Source organism: Leptidea sinapis, chromosome 15, assembly GCF_905404315.1.
Source record: "Leptidea sinapis chromosome 15, ilLepSina1.1, whole genome shotgun sequence".
Lineage (NCBI taxonomy): Eukaryota > Metazoa > Arthropoda > Insecta > Lepidoptera > Pieridae > Leptidea > Leptidea sinapis.
Window position 1 is genome coordinate 2,701,947 of NC_066279.1, and position 26,580 is coordinate 2,728,526.

General features: G+C 35.8%; 1 protein-coding gene across 1 annotated transcript in view; it reads left to right on the forward strand.

The window, feature by feature from the left end:
* Window positions 1-12,095: 12,095 nt before the first annotated feature.
* Window positions 12,096-26,580, forward strand: part of LOC126968377 (uncharacterized) — a 49,733-nt gene continuing 35,248 nt past the window's right edge. The window contains exons 1-4 of the mRNA XM_050813370.1: window positions 12,096-12,218; window positions 21,564-21,680; window positions 22,270-22,408; window positions 24,766-24,853. Coding sequence (XP_050669327.1) covers window positions 21,650-21,680; window positions 22,270-22,408; window positions 24,766-24,853 — 258 coding nt within the window. The 5' untranslated portion in view covers window positions 12,096-12,218; window positions 21,564-21,649. The remainder of the gene's footprint in view (window positions 12,219-21,563; window positions 21,681-22,269; window positions 22,409-24,765; window positions 24,854-26,580) is intronic.

The window sequence follows — 26,580 nt, forward strand, 5'->3', positions numbered from 1 at the left end:
CTGCCGAAAACAAATCATTGATTTTTGAGTTTTTTTCTCCCAGTTTTTAATCAGACCTACAGTTGTCTTTATCCCAATGATTTTCTTGCGCAAAGAGGATGTAAATGCTACGAAATAAGAGGCGGGAATGCCTAAGTAAAAATTTAAATTTAGATTACTATGAATCGTGCAGTGATTTGACTTAAGTTTGAAATAGTTGTAAAATTACAGTATGGTGATTAGCGACGATGCATAATCCGGCTTAAGGCGAAGAGTAAGCAGAAAACACCATGGTGTTTTAGACAAGTTTTGTGGTGAAAGTATAGCATTTCGAGCTATGAACACTTACTTAATCCTGTTACACATATCCTTAAGTCTTATTTGTAGGTTGCTAATGCTTGCTGTTGGTCATAGTTAACACTGCCGAGCCTTTTTGAACTTCCACTTTTCTTTGAAGTTAAACAAGTTTTTTGGCATGGCGTGACGCATTTTTTTGGTACTTCTCTCAAAAAAGTTATTCTTATAGCATGTACTTTTTTGTGTAGGTTCATTTATTCAGATTAGAAGTGAATAACGAGGATTGTAACCATATAAACTGTTCTCCACGCAAGAATTTTGAAAATATTGGCTTTGTTACATAGATGGCGGGCCGGCAGCCGTGAACTCATATCGCTCAAGGTCGCTGGCATTAGTGTCGCCTTAATTTGAAAGCGAACAGTTGCCTAAAACGTATTGGATTTCGGATATCTCCGTTTTTTACAAGCCATCATATGTCAATGTATCGATGACTGAACGTTTCATATAATCGAGTCAATCGCTTCTTAGAAAGTTTCGCTAGGCTAATCTCGCCCGCGATAGCGCTTATATTGGTCTATAATTTTTAAATCTGACATAGGCCTCAACTAATACTATCGTCCTCCCGTAACTGCGGCCTCGCAGATATGGCATATATATATACACGTGGCAATATGAGAGTTGAATTGGATTTCATTAACAGTTTCAAAGCTGCAACTTTTTGCTCAGAAATGTGCTAAATCCATAAAAAAAAAATTTAATAAAAAAACAGCCGGCTTCAAAAACACTATTCCAAAACAATAGGTATAATATGCACTAAAAAGTATAAAAATAATTGCGTATTTTTATACAATCTAATTAATTAATCTAATTCTAGTTACGATTATTGTTATTTTTGGAATCAGTGTCCTTCCGCCGCGACCCGCTCTCGCCTCTCGCCTCCTCACGACTCAAGCACATCTCACCTATAACTATGTATGTGTTACAAACCTATCTTGGATGACACCGACTCCAAAAATTACAATAATCGTAACTAGAATTAGATTAATTTATTAGATTGTATAAAAATACGCAAATATTTTTATGCTTTTTAGTGCATATTATATCCATTATTTTGGAATAGTGGACCAAATTACAATGGGACCACACGGGAAGCACCAGTTTTCAAATATGAAAAGAATTAACAAAATCAGTTTACCCAGTCGAAAGTTTTGAGGTAACAAACATAAAAAATACTGACGAATTGAGAGCCTCCTCCTTTTTTGAAGTCGGTTAAAAAAGAAGTTCTCTGAAGTTTATTCTATGGTTAAGACCTACATTCCAGATGGCGTTATCCTCTTTAATGCTAAGGAAGACAGTGATAAAAAACACTACATCAAATTAAATCACTTTTTGTTCAGTTCACGGAAATGACACTCATGAATAGTTGGGCTAAACTGTTATAATTTTTCAATGAATAATTATACTGTTGAGTTATATTTTTTTAACTGTTGTTGTAAACTGTTAAAATATATATTAGATGTTATAAATTTTAATCGAAATTATTTACGCTGATAGTTGTTGTTGCGGTTTGCAGTTAGTTAAGTGTTATAATATAACATATTAAAAGATGAATTATTACTTTAACACTAAGTACTAGGTAGATGGTATTTTTTTTGATGTGATTTTTAGAAAGCGTCTATAATCTAACTGTCTATTTACATAAAATTCTAAAAATAACTCGAGACGTATTATACAATATATTACACATTAAATTATTATTCACACTACTTATAGATTTTACAAAAAATTTACTTCAAAATGATGATAATAATTTTCAAAACACAACTAGCAGTTTGTCAATCATTTGAAACCTCGCAAATGTGTAAATGATTCTCGTTGGAAATTTAATGAATGAAAGTAATGTTTTATCCTAAATGTTATTCATCTTCGTCTCATTGCAAGTAGAAATAGCTCTAATAATTATAGTAAGAGTGCTTACAATACTTTTCTGTCTAAAACAACAGTGTTATAATTTTATATTTGTTCGTCGCAAGTAAAAATAGATTTTATAATGATATACGAAGTGTTCACATTACTTTGAATACTAAGCACTTACTTAAGCGAATTAGAAAAAGGACCATCTGTTAAAAAAAACATTAAATTTACATAATTGTAATAAAAAAAGAAACGAACCATTTTCCGCTAGTGTTCATAGATGGCGCTGTAATTAAATTTCAAAGTAATTTTAACACTACGGAAATAATTTATTTATAACAGTCTAGTGGCAAATTTTATTATGTGTTATACTGTTTTAAAAATAGGCATATTGTAATATATAATCTGTTGTATGTTATAACGCCCACCTCTTCTTATGAATATCAAAAAATATTGTTTGTTTTTTTTTTTTTTTTGAGAGGAGGAAATACTGTTACGTATTTACGCCCCGGACCGGGGCGTAATATGTCGGACTCGAGTGTCCGCGGAAGCGGACGCCCCATACCGACTAAAACCTCCTCTGTGCTGTTAGCAGCCCTGGCTTTCACAGCGAAGTAGGACGTGGGCCGTGGAGGCCGCAAAGACTACGCAACAACAGTCGCGGGGCGTCTCCTAAGGAGACTCGAACCTCAGACCGGCTGTGTGCTTGTGGGAAGGAGAGAGAATGAAAATGAAAATGAAGATGAAAAGATGAGAAGAACACACTCGCCGGCGTGTGTGGTGATGTTTAGTGTAATGTATGTGAGTGTGTGTGTATGTGTTTATTATTGTATGTATGTATGTTTGTATATGTGTAAGTAGTATAAATGTTAGTGTGCATGTATGTTTGTGTTTGTGTCTGTTTGTGGAGTGTGTTTGTGGTTGTGTAAGTGGTGTATGTCAGTCCGTCAGTCAGTCCGTGTGTTAGTGAGTGTAGTGGAACGATTACAGGACGAGGACTAACGTCTCGTCGGGTATCAAAACAATGTGTGGTGTATCTAGGGTGCGGGCCGCTGGCCATCGTCAGAGTGACGAGTGCCAGTGGTTTGCGGTGGTTGACCGCGCCTACGCCTGCGAAGGCGGTGTGTGCGTGTCTGTGTCGGTGTTTGTGTGGGTGTCGCGTTCGCGATGGTGATGTCGTCATCCGGGTCTACCGTTACGTGTCTGGGACGTCTTATTGGGTTGAGACTATGGTGAAGGGGGGTGTACCCGCATGCCTTCCTAACCAAGATGTTGGGATGGTTAGGCGCCTTGTCAAAGAAGAATCGCGAGATCTCTTTAAAGTGTTGAGCTATCGTCGGAAGCTCTAGGTCGCGGTGAAGGTCAACGTTTCGGATGAACCACGGGGCTCCGGCTGCCATGCGCGTGAATTTATTTTGAACTACTTGCAAACGACGTAAGTAGCTCGGTCGGGTGTGCATCGAAAACGACGCTTGTGTATGACAGTATGGGCCGTACGACGGTTTTGTACAGCGTCACTTTGTGTTTGAGCGGAAGTTTGCTTCGCCCACACACAAGTGGATAAAGGCGACTGAGGACAAATCGGGCTCTATTGCATACCGTATCAATATGTTTCTTGAAGTTCATATTGCTGTTGAACGTGACTCCTAAGTATTTGTAATCCTTCACCCACGGTATGGGTGTTTCATACAATTTAATGACGTCGGTCGGTCGTTTTTTAGCGCGGATGCTATTCGCGTTACCGAAGGGTACCGCTGCTTTCTTGGTGGGGTTCACTTCAATCCGCCATTTTCTGAACCAGTTGCCTAGTTCATCGACGGCGGCTTGAAGTACTTTAATGTTCCTGCTCAAGGTTGAGCGGTTCAATAGAGCGGAGCCAAAGTAGAGTGCCGTATCGTCAGCGTACTGAGCGAGCTGGACACTCGGAAACTTGGGAATGTCGCTCGTCAAGAGCGAGAAAAGAGTGGGAGAGAGGACTGAACCCTGTGGCATGCCAGACCTGATGGGTCTGGGTGAGGATAGGGTGCCCTCTACTCGATATCGGAAGGAGCGATCAGTAAGGTAGGCTCGTATGATGCGCACGAGCCTGTCTGGCACTCCCAATTGATACAGCTTGAATACTAAGCCGTTGTGCCATACCTTGTCGAATGCCTTCGCGACATCGAAAAACACGGCTGCCGTGGTAGCGTGAAGTTGACGCCGTACGAGAATGTACTCGGTGAGTCGGTGAGCCTGCTGGGGACACGAGTGAGCGGTTCTGAATCCGAACTGTATGTCGGGTATCAGGTTGAGCTCCGCGATATAATGATTAAGACGCGCGAGAATTAATCTTTCGTAAAGTTTCCCGATCGAGTTAATTAAGCTAATAGGCCTATAGGTACTCGGATTAGCTTTAGGTTTATTGGGTTTTGGGATACCGATAACAATGGAATCTTTCCATTGTTCGGGGAACGCGCTATTAGACAATAGAATATTAAAAATGGTAACCAATAAAGTAATAAGAGTCGAGGGTAGGATTTTAAGAACCCTATTGTTTATAGTGTCGGGCCCCGGGGCCTTCTTGGAGTGAAGCTCCTTAATGATTAGCTTCACCTCTTCGTAAGAGGTGGGTTTTATTACATCGCCTGAAGGGCTCAGAGCGGAGCGACGTTCAACTTCACGATCAACTTCGTCAACGTGTGTCGGGTCGGCTGCTGCATTTGGAGAGCACTGACTCTCGAGATATTTTTTGTTGTTGTACGCTACTTCGTAAATGGTTGAGCCAGGGGTGGGACAGACGCCTTAAAGTGACGTTTTCAGAAGACTGTAGTGCCATCTGTTAGTTGGACCGAAAATGAAAGCTTTGCCAGCTGTCACTCGCTTTGAAACCTTTCAACTGTTCTTTAATTGTGTAACTACCCACTGGTCATAAAATTAAAATGGCGGCTACTTCAAAGAGTACAATAATATATAGGGAACTTCTAGCGTTTGCGCCTGTATGTAGCTCTCGTGTTGCTTTTTGCATATTTACACTACTAAATCTATCCTTTATGTTCTATGTTGTGACATAATTGAATAACTAACTCTACGCGCAATTTCAACATGGTAAAAAATTGCAATACCTACATTAAAAAGTAGAATTAGTTATTTAATTGCGTCACAATATTAAAAATGAATTTTATAATTTCGAGCTTATATATAGTTATTTTCGGGGCCAATCTCCAGATGGCGCTAGTTTTCAAATAGACAGCTCATATTGCGTAGAGAGGCTCTTTTTCCTATATATTATTATACTCTTTGGAACTGTGTTATAAGACGCCTTGTGGGACACGGACCTAAGTTGTATTTGATGTAAAGGGTCAGCAATCAGTTCTTTATCGGTTAAACCCTGTGATTTCATGGCGGGATGATCCTATAACCAGAAACTCTTCTGTTGTTTTTAGAATTAAAGTTATCATATTTTATACAATTGATGCATCTACTGTACCTACTCAGTGACTCTAGTTTATATATTTAATTTAGTTTAAGTTGTGTATGTAATTTATTTTTTCTTTCATTTTTGTTATTTTCTCTTCCTATTCCTATAGGTTTCAACCTACTACCTATTTTTTTTTTTCATTTTCAAAAGCTTCAACACTGGTATATCATATATTGTAGCTTAAATAATTTGTCAAACGATGAAGCTATAAATGTTGATTTAAATGATTTTCTTGCCACTTCTTCTCATTAAAGCTCGACCTTTTGCGAAGTAGCGGTAAATGTAAAAAGTGCTGCCTTGAAAACCACACTGTGAAGTAACGCTATGTAACGTCATCAAAATAATCATACTACTTATCAGGAAAACTTTCCACGCCTCGAATTGATTAAAGAATTTTATTTCAAATTCAAATTCTAATATTTTTATCCAAAATAGGATGTGATATCACTTACTGAAAGTCAAAAACTACCACCCATTCCAAAAAGTATGGATCAGACCGAATTTCAGCGGATACATAGGATGTGCCGCTTGCGTCTCTCTCTCCCCAAGAGAAGGTCGCCTTCGATGAAGGCTTAGAGGGCACTTGCCCAAAGCCAACTTCAGGTGGTGTTTAGTGGGTCGGCACCTAGGTTTTACGTGAGTCTCACATAACCAACGCAGACTTAGGCTGCGTTGGTATGCATGATCATTCACCACCTCCCTCCCGTCGTTATCCCGGAGGGTAGCCCTTTCCCTTTTTTTTTGTGCAAAAAAAAAGGCCTCAGATCTGAGAAGAAAGGGCGCAACAAACTCAGCGGGCTTTTTCTTCTTTTTTTTTCATAAAACATATGGTTACATAGTAATATCGTACACTTAAACTTATTAATAAATAGGCTGAAGGCGGTCGCTCCATTCCCTATCTAAGGTATCATTAAGAAAGTCATTTATGTTATAGTAACCTTTAACAATTCTTTTGAATATCGTAATATTTTTGTTTTATGGGATCTTGTTGTAAAAGCATAAACATCGCCCTAGAAAAGACTTAATAACTCGACTTAGCTGAGTGGCATTATAATTTTATCTCTGTTCCTGTTGTTAACATTATGGTTATAACTGTTTTTAGCAAATTCATTTATGTTCCTATGTACATTACATTATCAAGAATACATTAAGAAGAAGAATATATTTTTATAAGAATAGTTATTCCCGCACCTTTCGAATGTATAGTTACATCGGCCTTGAGCATTAACAATTCACGATTAAACTATTTTTAACTATTTGTTGAACATCTAACATTACAGTGCGACGCATTGATGTTTCTATAGCTGATTTTGATAACGAAAATGATTACTCATTGCTTTTGAAAAAAAAAATAGCGCCTATGAACACTCAGATAAATTATACGTCTATATAGAAACTGTATAAGTGTTACCTATTTCAAATTGACTTTACAAACCTTCATTCACTACATAGTATAAAACAAAGTCACTTCCCGCAGCTGTCTGTCCCTATGTATTGTTTAGATAAAATTAACACACTTTTTAACCGTCTTCAAAAAAGGAGGAGGTTCTCAATTCTTCGGTATGTTTTTTTATTTTTTTTATGTTTGTTACCTCAAACCGATTTTGATAATTCTTTTTTTATTTGGCTTTTTATTTTTAAAAAGCTGGTGCTTCCCTTGTGGTCCCATTGTAATTTGGTCCAGATCTGACCAAGGCATCCATGAGAAAACCATAAAAGTCTTAAATTTGCTATACAACGTTAAGCAAATTTAACCGTATCACCGCTCTTCGACAACACTTCGCTTAAAGCCTCGCCTAGTATCGGAATACTGGGTCTCGAAATCTCGAGCGATTGCCAATTTTGTGGCCATCTGGAGGGCAAAGCCAAATTGGCTTCGAAGAAGCTGGGCGTCATCAATAGAGCACGGCAATACTTCAAGCCGTCCCACATTCTAGCGCTCTACAAAGCGCAGGTCCGGCCACACATGGAGTATTGCTATCATCTCTGGTCTGGCGCACCCCAGTATCAGCTCTATCCATTTGACCACGTGCAACGCATAGCAGCTCGAATTGTCGGGGACCCAGTGCTCTGCGAACGGCTGGATCACTTGGCGTTGCGTAGAGACGTCGCTTCATTGTGTGTCTTCTACAGCATTTATCACGGGGAGTGTTCCGAAGAGCTATTTAACCTGATTCCCGCCGCCGAATTCCACCTTCGCACGACTCGCCACAAGTTAAGATATAATCCCCACCATCTGGATGTGTGGCGGTCCTCCACAGTGCGGTTTTCAAGGAGCTTTCTTCCGCGTACTACAACGCTCTGGAATGAGCTTCCTTGTGCTGTGTTTCCGGGGCGATACGACATGGGTACCTTCAAAAAAAGCGTGTACACCTTCCTTAAAGGCCGGCAACGCTCTTTTGATTCCTCTGGTGTTGCAAGAGAATGTGGGCGGCGGTGATCACTTAACACCAGGTACGCTCGTTTGTCCTCCTATTCCATAAAAAAAATAGCAAAGTGGATGATAAATTTACGAATAACTCAATATCGCGCCAACCGATTTCAATGATTCTTTTTTTATTGGAAATGATATACTTCAAAGATAGTTTGGTGTGAGTTTGGTTTGGTTCTGATTACGGAATCCATGGCAAAGTAACGGAACTCTTCAATAAAGCGCTTACGTTCATTGCAGCATTGAAAAATTTTGTATATCTACACATATTTAGACAAATTCTTAGTTAGTGTGTTCTTAGTTGGTACTTCAAATTCACTAAAAATAAAAAAAAATAAACAAAAAAACAACCGACTTCAAAAACACTATTCCAAAACAATAGATATAATATGCACTAAAAAGGTATTAAAATAATGCGTATTTTTATACAATCTAATTAATTAATCTAATTCTAGTTACGATTATTGTAATTTTTGGAGTCGGTGTCATCCAAGATAGGTTTGTTACTACATACATAGTTATAGGTGAGATGTGCTTGAGTCGTGAGGAAGCGAGAGGCGAGAGCGGGTCGCGGCGGAAGGACACCGATTCCAAAAATAACAATAATCGTAACTAGAATTAGATTTATTAATTAGATTGTATAAAATACGCAATTATTTTAATACTATTAGGTGCATATTATATCTATTGTTTTGGAATAGTGTTTTTGATATCGGTTGTTTTTTTGTTAAAATTTTCTTACACAAATTATCTTGCCCCAAATAAGGCATATATAGCCTGTGTTATGGGTTGCAAGACAACGCTATATTTAATACAATATACTTACTTAAATATACATAAATACATATAAACATCCATGACTCGGAAACAAGCATTCATATTCATCATATAAATGCTTGCACCTACCGGGATTCGAACCCGGGACCTCTAGCTTAGTAGGTAGGATCGCTAACCACTAGACTAACTCAACATGTCGTCAAATATAGAGCCTCTTGCTGCTAGACAACCGATGAAATCAGGCCGGGTTTATAATTTTAGTCAATGGTACAATGTACGTCTTGCACTCGCGATTTGTATGTCGCTTTATGTTAGTATGCGTGCATTGCTCAAAATAGAAGTTTACCGTAAGCCTCAATTTTTTTGACGTTTTCACAACTGTCACAGTCTCTCTAGACGTATAAATGATCAAAGGACAAACATAATAAATGAATAAAACAAAGAAATTAATAATAAAAACAAATTTAAATATAAAAAATACGACATTCAATTGTCTAGGTGATGTAATGCTAAAAGGAAATAAGTATATTGGCATTTACATAGGTAGTAATTACCACTTACTTTAAAAGGTCGAACACAATGATATTATTTTTAAATTTTTAGTAACATTGTTTTAAATTTGAGTTTAATTGTTGTTTATTGTTAAAATTTCAAACACGGGGGTGATAAATGGTTCTATTCAAAGTCAAAGTCAAATAAACTTTATTAAAATACGCTTAAACTAAGCACTTCTGAATCGTCACTATAAATATTTCTTATAAATTACTGAATTTACCATATGTTCGTAAAAAGTTGAGCTCGTGAGAAGAATATATAAGTAACTCAACGGGCACTCTTTTCAATCAAATATGAGTCGTGTTTAAATAATATAAATTATTTCATGTAAAGTAATAAAGAATTGAATGCAGAAATATAAATGATAGTATATTGGATGCATCAACCTTTAGAGCTTGAATTCATTGTTAGAGTAAGCATGCTTCGTGAACATGATAGTCGTGATTACTGTCACAATCAGTAATTGCAACCAACAAAGTAGTATTAGTATTTAGGAGTTACAAGGCCTACCTTCTAGCTTCCAGTTCTAATAAGAAAGGCTTTAACTAACTTTAGAGCTAAACAGGCCACCGGTTTACTCCCTTCTGGTCTACCAGTGGCCCGTGTTGCTCTCCGTGTGCCGTCTGGTATTGTTTTAGCCGTCTACGTAAGAATGTCCATAGGTATATTTTTTGGCTGTTTTTATCTTAGATAATTTATACGTCTAGATAGAGTCTCTTGCTGTCAGACAACCGATAAAAACAAGCCAGGGGTAAGACTTTAGTGTGCGTGACAAGCTATGCCTTACATTCGCGATTTGTATAACACTGTGTGTTAGTGAGCGTGTATTTCTCAAAACAGAAGTTAGTTCTAAACTTAAATTTATTTCAACGTTTTCACAGCTGTCATATTCTATGTAGACGCATGTTTAAGCCCACTCGTCTCTGCTTGAGCGTAATTATTTGAGTGAAACTTATTAATATTTGATATATTTAATGAATATTACTTGATATCACAATTACGTAAAACCGTTACACCTTTATCAACTAACGGCCGTTTTCAATAACCAATCGACATAAACATAATTGGACTATAACTATATTAGACAATATGACTATGGATAGATAAGATCTTGTTATTAAGTGACAACAATGTATCCGTAACTAGAGATACGTTATTGAAAACGGCCGTAAGACATTCCACGTCAGATACTCGGTAACCGACTATTTCCAAAATAGATAGAAAATTCATTAAAAGAAGCTGCTACGGGTCCCACGTTTGCTTAATCCGGCACTGATCTCATGTGCCTGTAATAACAAGCAGCCCTTCAAAATGAAACAACAATACAAGTGGACACTTGTGTTGTAATAGAATTGACAGTACGCTGGTCCTAGAAATCTAAATAAGAAGGTAATAAAACAGTCTTTTTTATACATATACCTAGTCTTGTCATGAATACTAAAACAAAGAAAAAAAAAATTTTTTTTTCTATTGCAAACAACATTAATAACTTTTACAGTGTGTTAGTTTAATACATAAATATAAACCAATTAAAAAATTTTAAAAAGCTTATTCAAAGTTGTCTCCATTGGCTGCAATACAATCCTTTAAAAATTGAGACCAATTGTGTATGTATGTATCAAACCACTTATAAGTAACTTCATATAAAACAATTTGGCTTGACTAGGGGACTCTCGACTACGGATGCAGGTTTTGAAGTCATCAGGTATATTTTTGAGGCCTGGGAGGAATCACAGAATGCACTTGGTATCTTCTGTGATTTATCTAAGGCTTTTGATTGTGTTCAACATTCAACGCTGGTCCGGAAGCTATGTCACTTTGGTGTAAGTGGATCTGCGCTCGATCTTTTGATCTCATATTTAAATAATAGAATTATCAGGGTCGATGTGAATGGCAGGAGATCTCCTGGGACTCCACTCGGTATGGGGGTACACAAGGGTCTATTCTTGTACCCTTCCTCTTCCTTATTTATTTATATATATATGATCTACCTAACCTTGTAGAAAAAAACATAAGGTAGTGTTGTTTGCGGATGACACTTCGCTCATATTCAAAGTAAAAAGAAGCTAAGTTTTATATGACGAAGTAACCAATGCACTATGACATCGTGTACTGGTTTAGCGCCAATAACTTATTGTTAAATAGTCATAAAACTAAATATAATATTAAATTTACCGCGCCAAATGTCAAAAATGTAGATGCGAATATATTATTAAACGGAGAGGTGGCAATGGTGGTGGTGTTTATGTGGTAAAGGCTACTATAACATAAATGACTTTCTTAATGATTCCACGACCAAAAATAATCTTTTGGAAATTAAATTAAATCTAACATTACACAGTTCCGGTCCCTACCCAATGTCAATTAAAATTTATAATAAGCCTTACTGAAAAGCCGAACCTAATCTTAAATTTTTGTAAGCTCTAAGAAAATAATAGTATTCTGTTAATGAATACTCAGATTATTATTACATATTATATTACTGATAGTTGTTCGGTCCTACAATCCCGAAGAAATGTTTTCGTTGGTATTAATAATAATATCAGAATGTTACTAATGATTTAGTTATCAAATATGGTAAATCAATATTTAAACAAAGAATCCACTAAATAGGTCAAAAATCTCAAGTAAACAATACTCGACGACATAGCTCGCGATATTTTTACATTTGATAATAAGATGTGTGGCAGACTGGCAGTTGTTCATTGCCCGCTAGATAGAACGAACGCGTAAACATAATTGTTCCAAATTATTGTGTGTGTGTTTTTAATCTGTGTAAAGTGCAATGGCCGATTGAAGTTGACATTTGTGAGTACATGTGTATTCTTTTGAGGTTTTATATTTTACAAAAAAGCTATTATTGGGAATTAAAGTATATAACTAATGGGTATTTAAATTTATTTATGCTATGTTTGCGTAGACGCATATATAAATAAAGACCGGTTTAGTTAATCATTATTGAATGTGGGAGCGTATAGTGGTGATTTCGTGAATTGATTATAAATTTGAGTATTGTAATACTATTATTGTTAGTGAGTTTTATTAATTTATTGAGAAAATGTTTTATTGAGATCAAAATGCTTGTATACTTTGTTTTTTGCTTTTTGGCAATAATTGTATATCATACCTAGGTACCAATACAAAAACATTTTCGCAATTTTACAGTTTCGCCATAGGAAAGGTTTGAAATTGCAAATAATGCAAATTTATTGTGATTCTTATACACCCTAAATATATTTTATATATATTTCTCGCTTTGCTATATTTGTTTTATCTCGAGTAGATCATTTATGAATTTATGATAAGTTTTAATTGTTTTGCCTATATATCTAATATAAAATCACTGTTGGCCAATGTTCTGTACTTTATTACATAGCAAATAAGAGATGTAATGTGCTGTAGATTTTATGAAATAAATAAAAATTCAAAAAATTATTCGATGAATCCTTTCTTAGGCAAATAACATTTAGTTTTTAAAGATAATCTAGTTTCTTCTTTTTATTTGTCTGTCTGACTCTGTCACAAACAGCTGTTAGCAGTACCTAAATAATGCTTTCAGGTAGTTACGTATCATTTCAGTCCTTATAAATAAATATCACTCCTTTGTGTGACTGTTTGTACAAATAATGCATTTTCTGGAAATGGAGCAACAATTTGAGTTATGTTTATCGTATTTATTTCCCCTTCAGAGATTTAATTTAGTAAATTAATAGTAACACTGTTTTGTATATCTTTCTTATGCAACATAAAAGAAGAAAATGTTCCTTATTAAAAAACTACATTAGCTTTAAAATAAAACAATATGTATGTGTGCTGGATGATGGCGTTTAAATTGGATTGGATTCCCCTGATGTTACAAAAGTCCACAGTTGTGTGCCGTGGTATTGTTGTCTCATTTGTCCTCGAAAGTTTTCAGTTCTTTGCCCTTCCCAGAATACGACGGGTGGCTGGACCGAGAATGCGCAGGGATTCGCAGAGCCGGTACCCTCTTGGGGTAAGACTCTTTGAGGGTCGCTGACATATTCTGGTGGAGAGACGAGGGGAATTGGCTCCGGTCCTCAACACTAACCTATGCAAAACATAGCGGCACTAAGCCGCTACTTCACGCCGGTTTTCTGTATCGAATGTGGTACTTAATCCGGGCGAGTCGGGCCCGTTCGTGATGACGTCAAAGTGGTAGTTGTAGGCATTCCCCGCAAGATGGACCAACGAAGTCGAAAGTCGGAATAGGTGGGATGATGCCGCAGGACCGATCGTCGTGGAGATCTTAGGGGGAGACCTTTGTCCAGCAGTGGACGTCTTCGGGCTGATATGAAATTCAGTGGTGCAAAATAGCGTGGGCGGCGGTGGTTACTTACTTAACATGATGTGAACCCTAAGATACAATGAGCCCGTTAGCTGAGTGGTTCATAATTAATAATAATAATATTGACACACTTTTTACAAAAACTATCTTGCCCCAAATTATGCATATAGCCTGTGTTATGGGTTGCAACACAACGATATATTTAATACAATATACTTACTTAAACATACATAAATATATACTTATAAACATACACATTAACATACATATCTATATCCATGACTCGGAAACAAACATTCATCATATAAATGCTTGCACCTACCGGGATTCGAACCCGGGACCTCTAGCTTAGTAGGTAGGATCGATAACCACTCGGCTATACAGGTCGTATCATCGTATAATTGTCTACCACTCAGTTGGCGGTTTGATATAAAACAATAAAAATAAGGTACTAATAAAATAATTGTAAATTACGATTGTCATAGGTTTATATACTTAATAGCATGATAATGTGAAAATAGCCGATTCTATTATTCAATTAGTATTTATCTGCTAAATACCTTCTACACGTGCCCAGTTAGCTAGGGCTGACACGTGACAGCACATACATAATATGTATAATAATTAAGTATAATAGAAACGAACAATGTCTATGTTGACATAATATATTAAAATATAACTAATATAAATCTGTTTACAACTGGCAAATACATTTCATTATATGAATTTTCATCTCCCATCTATCCATTCTTAGAGGTTATATTCTATATGATAGAGATTATAAAAGAATGATTTAAACGGCCTTACATTTGGAAAAATCAGTAAACTTACACACAATACAAATGTAATTTGTATGTGTACGAACAGAGGTATTAAGAATCTTTCTTTACTAAAGTCGCGTCGGTAAGCAATTTGTTGTTGTAGCACGGTTTATTTGCATTTAAATCACGCAGAATATAATGTTACCAATTACAAATATTTATAAAACCGGTTAAGTGTGAATGAGATTTCCACATGCAAGGTTCTGTACCATGAAACAAGATATATTAATACTTCGTACATTTAAATACTTTTTTTAAATGAAACAATTTTGTTTCCATGGCGGCCATTTTGGAATCCGCCATCTTGGTTTTATCATTAGTTGTTATGACGCCAACAGCAATATACACACACAGTAAAAATATACCTATCGAAATATTGCGGTTTATAAGATACAGCCAGCGAACGCATGCAGCCCACTGACATACGAGGTTATAGGGTGAGAGTATGCAGTGCCGGATGCAGCAAGCGCGGGGCCCGTAGAAATATTTTCAAAGAGCCCTTGATTTATATTAGAAATAGAATTTTACCAAGTGTCTGACTTGTCTGAGTTTCACGTATTTGTGACATCAAGTAAATTCAATTTACCACATCCACGATGCCGGACTCGAACCCGCGACCTCTCGCGTTCCGTGTGAGCGCTCTTTCCTACTGCGCCAACCGTTCAAGTCACGTATCGTTGATAAATCTTGTATACTTTGTTCAACTCTCAGGTTGTGGCTTCATCTACTGGATCTACTTTACAGTTGATATCCTGCTCAACCCCAACATTTGCATATTAGTAAATTGACTTGAGATGTCGCTCTTGCAAATCTAAACAATTTGTTATGTTATAAAAATATATATACTTTGTTACATGACGATATAATTTGTTATGTTATAACAAATTGTTTATCCCCTTATCCTAATAAGTTTCGATCAAAAATTACCCTCAGGCAGAGATTAGTGGGTTGAAATATGTTGGGCCTCCTTTCTCGCGGGGCCAGTAGCAATAGCGACTCTTACTACGTACGTCGTTAATCTGGCACTGAGAGTATGACGTTCAAGGGTTTCGTATTGATTAAACAACAAATTTCACTTTGATGACTCAGATTTCAGAGTCTACATCAATTCTTAAAAGTCGTACTCTATAGATACCCAAGAGTAAAAAGTGTAGATGGGAATATCTGAAACTACGTGAGCCTTTCATGAGGCGAACAGATCGCATCCCCTCCGGCCGATTATCTTGTTGGTTGCCTCGCCTAGCACTGATACTCGGTATGGATTCGATTCCGAAAGATCTAAACGGCTTGCGTATTCTACAGTAACAGAAGGTGGTGAGTGATTGCTGGGTGCTGATTTATAGAATGTAAAAATATTTGGATTTAGCCATACCACGAAGACTATTTTGAAATCTGTGATAATCATAATGTTAACCAAGAACAAACATACAGCTGTTATGCCTACTAATGAGTTAAGTCCGTAAGTAAGTCTTAAGTTTGGCGATATAAATCTATGTTTTCACAATAAAATCCCAGCAAAAACAAGACAAATATGTAGCGAAATTCAAAAGATTTGTTTATGATAAAGCGTTTATGTGGTAAAGGACGTAAACCACTCTTTGGGAATGGAGCCTTCAGTCAATTTAATAATTGTAATTTAATTTTATAAATCGGTCCACCGAGTTATTGCGCCGTTGTTTTCAAGTCTAAGGTTCTTTCCAATATATTTTCGAACATGTGGCAGTTTTTGTAATTCAATAAGTGATTTGAAAATCCTTGGATCCTTTGAACAAAACATATGTTATGCTATTATAGATGATAAACACATTTGCATTTATATTCGTTTTGACAAACGGACAAAGAATTAAGCATGTAAGGGTTATTTTTTATTATAGGAACCTTGAATCCAGTCCAAAGTTTTATAATGTTATGGTTGACAGCCCTAATGCAGATAGAATCGGTTTACTGATAGCACACTGTTAAAAACTAGGCATAAAATTATTAAATAAAGAATTTTGCGATAATTTGCTATCGCGGTGTTGCAGAAAAATATTTGTTTTTATATCCTCCGAGCTGTTTAAATAATTATTATCTGTACAAGTGTTTGCTCGCATTCTTCCTTTCCTAATCTATTTATTCAGCTTGTAATATTATCTTAATTTCACCAAACATTAGAAAAAACACTAAAACCGACTTTTTTTTTGTCTTTTCGTCCAATAAAAAGGGCAAAGCGTTTATGCCCATACGTATGTTATGTTTATATTGCCTTTTTTCTAATAATTTCTTCACAGTACTTTTATTAAAGATACGTTGACATGACATACAATGACATGTTATATCGTTCTGGAAACACCCAGACTAGGATCTATACTCCACTTATTTATTAGGTATTTACTCGCGAGAGTAAACGCCTAAATACATGATCGAATTTGGTACGACCGAACCATCGGACGCGGTCTGGTATCGGAGCATATTCGATGGTATGGTATCGTCTTGACCGTACCGAGTGCGACGCAGAACCTATTGGTTCGAGGTGTCCACAGAAACCTCCGATTGTCCGGCTGTACCAAGTCCTATTATGGGTTTAGGCCGGGTGCAAATATAGCAAAGTAAAAGAGTGTGTGCCTTGGCAAGTGAAAGCGAAGGGAGACTTTTCGCTGTCTTTTGTTAGCGTTGTTTTAGGCATCACACCAGTCTAGCAGTGTCCAGTGCTTACACACTATTGGTTCACTTTGCTCGTCAGCCTGTACAATGATATTTGTCCGTGGCGGGTTGATAGACTTTTAGGTTTGCATAAACTTTATTCTCATTAAGACTTTTGGACCTTTATTATTTTTGAAACTTCGTTACTTGTCGTCATTGAAACGTTTCATAATTATTGAGTAGGTATAGACTATACTTTATAATTATACTTTAGATTACTCTTGACAGAGCAGTCGTGGTCACGTCGAACGAGGAACGATTCTACGCGAGTTATCCCTGGCTGTTGCTTCTCTGGCACATGTGTTGAAGGGAGCGTCCTCTTGACCTACTGCCGTTGACCCTTTTCTGAACAACTAGTCTCTCTATGGCATGCTCTCCACTTCGCGTGACATGTCCGAAGTATCTGAGGATACGCGCTCGGACTATGTAAGTGTGGCAATATATTAAAATATAATGTCACCATAACATCTGTGGACGGCGCCATATCATCCCAACATATAAATTAAATAATTCACCCGGAATAACTTGATTAAAACACATACATCCAGACCTGAAGAGATAAGTAGCTAGTTACATACGATTTGCGCGTTTATCGCTCTACTCTGCTAGTATGATAAATACGTGAACTCAGACGTGATAACTACGTATCGGTCTGCCAATCAAAGTCAATGATCATTTTTTTATTTAGGTTCATAAATTACACTTAAGAATATTAAATCAAGAAATTTATTCAAACAAAACAAATCTTATAACAATATTTACAATGCAATGATTACACATAGTTAAAATACAATTACGGGGAAGCGTACCAAGAATACTGGCAACATTTCCGCGTTGGATAGCTAGGCTGATCCGTTGACCGAAATAGCTGCCAGCGCTTGGGTTTCCAGTAGCCTTATTGAGGCACGAACTTTGTACATCCACCGCGCCTCTGGGTACTAAGGGCCAAGTGTCTCGACACCAAACGGCATAAAGATGCATACATCTTTCTGCCTTGCCGTATGTCGGTCTCAGTGAGTCATAACTCACTGATTTGCGACGCTTGATGTCTTCGGCAGTCGAAGCAGCAGCCCAAGCACCAACTGACCTAACTTGGACATGAGAAGGAGCCAGAGTATCGACGCAAGTCGTGTCCCACACCAGCGCCCCTCCCCGCGCTCAAGCAACCAGCGTCATTCCACCAGGAAAAGTATTGAAAATTATTGTCTCTGTTTTATTGTTTTCTATCTATTCGACTATTTTAAGAGGTGTTTAAACATTTCGGCGTTAAAATGGTAATTTTCCCCGTACTCACGTCCCTCTTTTATCAACTGAAACTCCTTCCGTTGACAACTGCAATAAGAAAGATCAAATCATACCTAACAGCACTATATCATCGTCAAGAATTATCAAATTATTGTAACAAGGCCACAAAAAAGTATCGTTTCAAAAATAAAATTACATGCGCACAAAGTACACATATCAGAAGTGAAACCTGGTACATGTTGCTAGGATGACACAAGATTTCAACCGCTATGAAAGACATTACTATCACCGCTACCATATTTATGTCCTTCTGGTGTCTATGTAGTACTACGTAGTACGCGAGCATGACGTCAGAATATATTAAGGTATACTCGCGTCATACATGACATCTCTTCTTTAGCTATGATCGCCTGGTACCAAAACACTGTAAAATGACTCATCTCATTTTCTCCCACGTTATATCTTATGAAGTTATATTTTTATATTTTTAACTTTGTCTCTTTTTATTGTCGCGCTTTTACGTTTCATCGGCTTTCAAATCATAATGATACTATAGAAGTTTTCACTTCAAAAGATCAGAAACGCAATGGCAATAATGAATGTTCCTATTTATTTCGATTTATTATTATTATTTACAATTTATTTCGAATTTAATTATTTTGTAATTATTTATCAACTTTGTTGAAGCGTTTCATTGTTTTTCATACAAAAAAGTTGAAGTGTGAATTTTTAGTTTTTTTTTTTGCTGAGCAGCGAAAATTGGAACGCTTATGTCATCGATTTACATTCGCTATTATTCTTAGTTTCTAATGATATGGCTGAATGGAATACATGCTTTTTTTGTTATCTAGTTACGCCAACTAACCTTGAAAGTATTTTGTGAAATACTTAAATATAATTGCTATTAATAAATAATGTTGAAACTGAATGTTGTTTCCTTCTAAAAATACTAACATAAAAATAATTCCAAAGAATCAATTTCGAGAAAGTAAATGCAATTGGTTTCAAGTCAAGCTATAAGCTACCCGAAAATTGCTGATAACCTTTTGTCGAAATTATAATATCTAGACGTCTAGTTGTATATTGTTCTATCAGGAGTTCTTGAATCGTAGAACAGGAAATTCAAGTTATAAACATAAAAATTTTTCGTTTTCCTAATATTTTCCCTTTCTTGGCGTGTGTCTGTGCAGAATTGGATGTCGCCATGCCAACTTAATGGCTGAATGGCTTGCCCTGCATGTTTCAGTATGATAACTCTCTCTGTTATCCTTATTGTTATAATTGTAAAAATGATTATAGAAAATTATTTAAAATATGTAAAGTATTGCCAGTAAGCTTAAAACATAAGTACTTATTAGCCATTAACAATCATGGCAATCAAGAACATAACCCAATTATGCATAACCAAGATACTCGGTTGATGACCGCTGGTAAGTTCGAGGTTCCCAGAAACAATAACTCCTACGGAGATAGGACTTTGAAAAAACGCCTACCTTATCTATTAAACAGCTTGCCTGAGGACATCCTACTACAAACCAGTAAAAGAAAATTTAAAACTAAACTTAAGAAATATTTATTGTCAACACTGCCTTAAAATTAAAATGACATTTTTATTATATTTTTTATCAATATTTGTTAATTACACTTGTATAAAATGAATGTTCTAATAAGAATTAATGTATTACAAGAGATTTGATCCTGCAGACAAACTGTCCAAACAGTTTTGCGGGACTATGTTAGCTTTTAAGATTCTTTCTGTAAATGATTAATAGTATAAATAAATAAATAAAATAAAAATCCCTGCTTTAGCATTTTATTGAGACAAAACCTTTAGTTGTGAGTGCAACGGGCAACTACTAGTTTATAGATAAACAGAAAGCGAACAATAGCCAGTTGTAAATCGAATATTGTAAATTGTATCATAAACAAGATTCGATTTACCTATTATTAAACAGTTAATTGGTCATTAAGTCTAACAGGCCATTAGCAATAGCTTAGAAATGTATTTACGTATCCATATAATTATCGACTTTTATTTGAAGCGTAGGTAAACTCTAGAAACTATGGCCATTCGATGCGAAATTATTCGTAGATATAGGCTGTTAACTTCATATATTTAGGATACCATGTATTTATGTCCTTTTGCCATTTTAAAGTAAAAATTTGTTTAGGAACAACGGTCACTTTGTTCAGCCTAGCGAAACTCTTTTAGGAAAACAGTGATTCACTCGATTGTTTGAAACGTGAAGTCATTGATAGATTGACAGATGACGGCTATATTCTTTTTAAAAAAGGAAAAAAACGTAGGGGACGTTTTTAGCAACTATTCGCTTTCAAACTTAGCCGGATAATACTTCGACGCGAATCGCCGTACTGTAATTACTACTATTTCAATCTTATGTCAAATCACTGCACGTTTCATACTAAACTATATTTCAATTTTTATGTAGGCAGTCCCACCTCTTATTACGTAGTATTTACATTCTGTTTGACTTTGTTAAGGGGAAAAGATTTGAACTCGCGTAAACGTCACACTAGACATTTCACAGAAATTTGAAAAATGAATCAAAATTGTTCGATTTTTTTTTAAGAAAAGGGTTTGAATAAAATGTAAATAATGATGAGAGAATTGTAGAGGCACAAGTAGACATGAATCTTCGCTTCGCGTCTATTTATTTCTTTTAACTTTTGTTCTTTACCTTTGCGTATCAATTCGGAAACATTTTTCTGTAAAATATAATTTAAATTCATGTAATGTTTTTAACAATTGTTACAAAAGCGTATACTTCGCCCAAGATGTAGTAGGTACTAACTGGACCTAGTAGACATAATAAGATTTACGTTATGATTTTTTATGTTTTATATTAATTCCTAATCTGATACCAAGTACACCAGTATTTTATCGAATTTTCTTATCATTAGATGCAGGGTAGACTCGAATAATAAAAACCAAAATGGCGCATTTCAAAATGGCCGCTATGTTATTAAAACTAAAATGCAACTTAAACAAACGTAATGACAAGATATAATTAGTGTTATATCTTGTTTCATGGTGCGGAATCCTTCTTGTACTTTAATGGTTTTTTTATTTTGTTTCAGGTTGGAAGAGAAAACATTTAACAAAACCTAAAGGATATCTATTTAATAACTGGACTTGATTTGTTAATCGTGATGAACACTTTACGATGGACCCTCAAGAATTAGTGCCATTAGAAGGTATTTATATAGATGGAGCGCTGCCGCACCGCTACCCCACCGTCACACCACTGCCGACTGTGCTTACTAACCTGCTCTACTGCTGTAGCAGTATATAGCTAGCCATGTCGAAATTCCATAAGGAAAATAAATTTAAACTTTTTAACTTACCTACGTTTGCTTATAAACGTTTCTTTATTTATCTCCTCCATTAAGCATATATTAACCTCTCGTAGGAAAAATTCTTCACTATTTTTACACGGATGACGGTTCTCAAAAGCTCAATCTAAATCACAATATAAGTCACCAAAATGCCCAATGGAATATCAGCGCTGTTTTTCAAACCAACAACCATGCTGAGCTGAGACCACTTTGTGATGTATAGAAAAAACATTCATTTCATTTATCATATTTTAACTGTAGATTAACGTTACAATTTTGAAAATTTTCTTAATTTATTTCATTAACAATGTAATAAGGTTATGTGAGGGATGCCTACAGGGTACTAACATTGAGATAAATACTGACGGTGCGGCAACTGTGCGGCGGCGTGGCGTTGCTGTCTACGCGCCACATAGGTCTGTTTTATGAGCACTTCTAATTGTTTCAGCGGCAATACCCAGACCCTACAATCGCCAGACCAGCTTACGAACTAAGACATGCTGCAAAGGACCTATCAGACTATGTCGTCTCCTCGCCTTTATGATAATTCTTCCGTCTTTGTTTATATTCATACCATTATATATGAGGTAAGGCTTTTGATGTTTGGACTTATTGGACTTAGAGAGGAATTGTCTCTAAAGATGTTACGAGGTGTGCGATCCTTTCCGCGATCTTCTTCTAGTCATTAATTCCTTTGGTATATACATGTTTGTTTAATCTGCAGTGATCAAAAAGGCTTTTATTATCACAGCTTAATTAGTTTATATTGTCAGAAAAAAAACCGAAAGAGTATTAATTAAATGCACTTTTGCATGGATGGAATCTCGACTTACACTAATTACTGAACTATATACCGATATTCACCAACACAATACTGTTTTCAAGAGATTTTGTTCAACGCACAATTAAGCTGTGGACTATCTTTTATACGAAATTGGTATCTTCGAAAAAATCGACTTAAAGGCTGGCAATTTTCTTGTGATTCCTCTGGTTATACAAATCAGAATAAAAGGCGGTAATCTCTTGGTAGGTGACCTGTACTCTCGCTTGTCCTCCCATTCCATAATAAGATAAAACAGAACAATAACATCAGAGTTTAATTGAATTTTAATACCTCCCATTCTAAAGAAAAATATTTCATTTCAGCCGGAAGACGTCCACTGCTAGACAAAGGCCTCCCCCAAAGATCGCCACATCGAGCGGTCCTGCGCTGCCCTCATCCAACGTATTATACTAAGAAAGATATTACATTTATCTATATAGAACAGCAAGAAACGTAAATACGTGACTATTTATTGTATTCTTTGAAAGATGTAGTTCAATTTATAATAATTAATATGGCAATTATATAGATTACTGACTATATTATAATACAGATGGAATAATTATTGCCTTGCTTTATTTACTGATTATTTATTAATCATATTTATTGGCATCCTTGTTTTTACTATTCTTATAGAGTTCTCGAAACTGGTTTCATCATTTTCGCTTAACTGTCACTGCTTGTGGCGGCGACATGGGACGGGTCGTCCCCTTCCCTAAAATATGGTTGAGGGAGGCGATGGCTGGCTCATGCGTCATGCTCGTGAACGGGCGCTGCTTGTGGTGGCAGGATGATCCTGTTACCGGAGACTCGGTTTCAGATTCTTAAAAGTTATTGTGTGTATATATATGTATGGATATACACATATTTATTTATTTATAATCGTTTATAAAATGCTCACAGAATACCTTTATTTATTTATCGTGTATGTGGATGATGCAGCTACTGTACTCAATAACTTTTGTATTAATTTACATTTACTTTTTTGACTTACTCGTGTAAGACATTGACTATTTGACGTTTGAGTGTGTCTGTTGCATCATTTTACATTTTACATATTATATTGTAATTTGAAATGATTTGTAAATCGATGAACTTAAATGTAAATCTTGATATAAAAGAGTGGCAATGAGTTTCTTGCTACTTCTTCTCATTAGCTCAACCCTTTACGAAGTAGCAGTAGATTCAATAAGATAAATATATATTTTTTTTTAAATTCATAAGTGTCATTTCCGTGACCTTCGTGAATAAACTGATTTTGATTTGATTTGATTTGATATGCGCAGTCCCTGAGTATTTAAAAATACATTAATAGTTTAAAGGGCATACTTATTATGTAGTCCCAGCCTATGTCCAGAAGATGTCTCTATAATTTAAAAGTTTTATTAAATTGGCTAGGCTATATTATAGTTATATATATCATACTATGTCTTATTACACAAGTACACAATACACAAATGACATTTATGAACAAAATTTAAGAAAGATGCGGTACTCGAACCCGCGACCTCTCGCGTTCCGTGCGAGTGCTCTTCCACTGAGCCAACCGTTCCAGTGACGTAAAGTTGACTAAATCTTGTATATGTCTTGTTCAACTCTCAGAGTACCGCATCGTTTATAAATTTTGTTTTTAAATTTAATTTGTGTAATTATTATCAGAAATGAGGGTTATCACTTTATTAGCTCTATTATCCGAAAGCAATCAATTTTTATGGAACACAGACGTGGTCGCTAATTGATGCTCGGAGTTTCCCTGCGAGATCGTATCAGAAATGAAAAGATACGTAGGAGAACCAAAATCACCGTCATAGCCCAGATGATTGCAAAACTAAAGTGGCAGAGGGCTGGGCACGTAGCTTAAGTGACAGATAGCCATTGGGGCAGTAAAGTCCTGGATTGGCGACCGCATACTCGAAGACGCAGCGTTGGTAGGATACCCACAAGATGTACTGGTGACTTGGATCACCGGAATACGTTGGATGAGGGCAGCGCAGGACCGATCGTCGTGGAAATCTTTGGGGGAGGCCTTTATCCAGCTGAGTGATGATAATGATGAACCAGTTTTAAAAAAATGTGATCAAAATTTATATTTGATAAAATAAATGACTTTAATTGTTGCAGATACCGTGTTTTTTCAAGCCAGATGTATCCTATGAGTATGACAGACATGAGACTTATAGATAGTAAGATATCGCCGACTTGGTGCCAGGTAGGTCTTAGGTGTGTACATATATTAATAACCATAATTTATTTATCAAAATATCCTCAAGGTAGAACCTATGTGAGTGCGAAACTATTCGATACCTGCATGTATGTACTAATAATTTTAGAATTGCAAAATTTTTATGTTGACAGCATTGACATACAACTAGACTCCCAATCGCCTATTAAAAGGTCGTCAAAAAATGTCCGAACGGCGTTGTATACACATATAGATTAGCGTAAAAAAAATATTGAAGTAGGAGTTACTTTGCGGAAATCTATAATTATATATATACGAGACTCTGCCGTGTCTCGTGCCAGAGTTTGGCGTGTCAACATCTTCTGAGGATGCCTCGTATAGAGGCGAAACACGTGTCGAGTTGTTTGAAGACAAATATTGGCGGAATTGATACTAAAAAAACTCAAAACATTTGGACCTTATTTCGTGGCACTAATGTTCAAACTCTATAATCATACCCTCATTAGAAACTCGGACACGAAAAAGAGGCAAGAACATTTTGTTTTAGCAATTGAAATGTATGTATTTAGCAAAGTGATCAAAACACTGAGCATTTTGTTATTGCGTGCCGTTGTATTCAAAGCGCGGTCGAAGCACAATTAAACGAAAACAATTTTGCTTCAGACAATTTTTGAGCGTGATTGTGATTCTAGTTTTTTACTGTACGTCAAATGTGTACAGCAAATTTGTTTGGTTTTTTTCTTCAATTTCCTTTGTAAATGTTTGTTACAAAATCGTGAATTTACAGCAACGGGAAGTGGGAAATAGCTTTAAAATATTTTATATCATTTTAGTATCAAAATTTAACTGAAAAATTCGCCGTATCATGCCGCATATGTCGAGAACTTAATATTATGATCAATTAATTAATTAAAACTACTATTATAGTTGACCTCGATAGTAAGATCTCGACAGTAGGTACTAGAATATGAACAGTGAATACGAGTAACAACATTTTTTATTACAAAACTTATGATTACCACAGATTATCTAAATATATTAGTGACTTTGATACCAGAGGTGATCAAAAGGTCGTTCGAGTGCTTTTTGAGTCGATCTCGAGAACAAAATCCAATATAGAATTATTCACAGGTTTTGTTTTAGGTAACTAAAATCGGTAATTACGTACCATCTTATGAAATATGCGTTTTTTTGTAAGAACGAATAAACTCGCAATTTTGAATAATTATGAGTTTTTTCATTGACATTTAAGAGCAGACCTACACTTACCTTGACTAAAAATGTCATCGTGACACTCTACCTAGACGACAATCCTTCATCACACATACTTAAAGCCTCTCAGAGCCGATCGATCGTAGTCTAACAATTTTGAGGTATCGACAGCAGTTCAAGCTTGAGCACCCCTGGTCTAGGCTGTTGTAATAAATATTGAGGGAATTGTCGGTGGTTTTAAAAGAGCTCATTTTTTTCTTAACTTTCAAATAATTAAAAACTTCATCAATGCGAGGTTAATAGTATGAAATAAAACAATTATTTGTCCTATACTACTTGTAATATTATATATTCTTTGCCTATACTAATAATAAACCGTTATTCAGTTAATCACTCACAGACAATCGATAAATGAACATAGATAATTATTATAGAGTAATTAATTAGAACTACTTTGTTGTTGATAGATGACGTTAATGTGTTTATTTAAGATTTGATGTGACCCGTTATCAATAAGAAATAATTTTATATATATTATATTC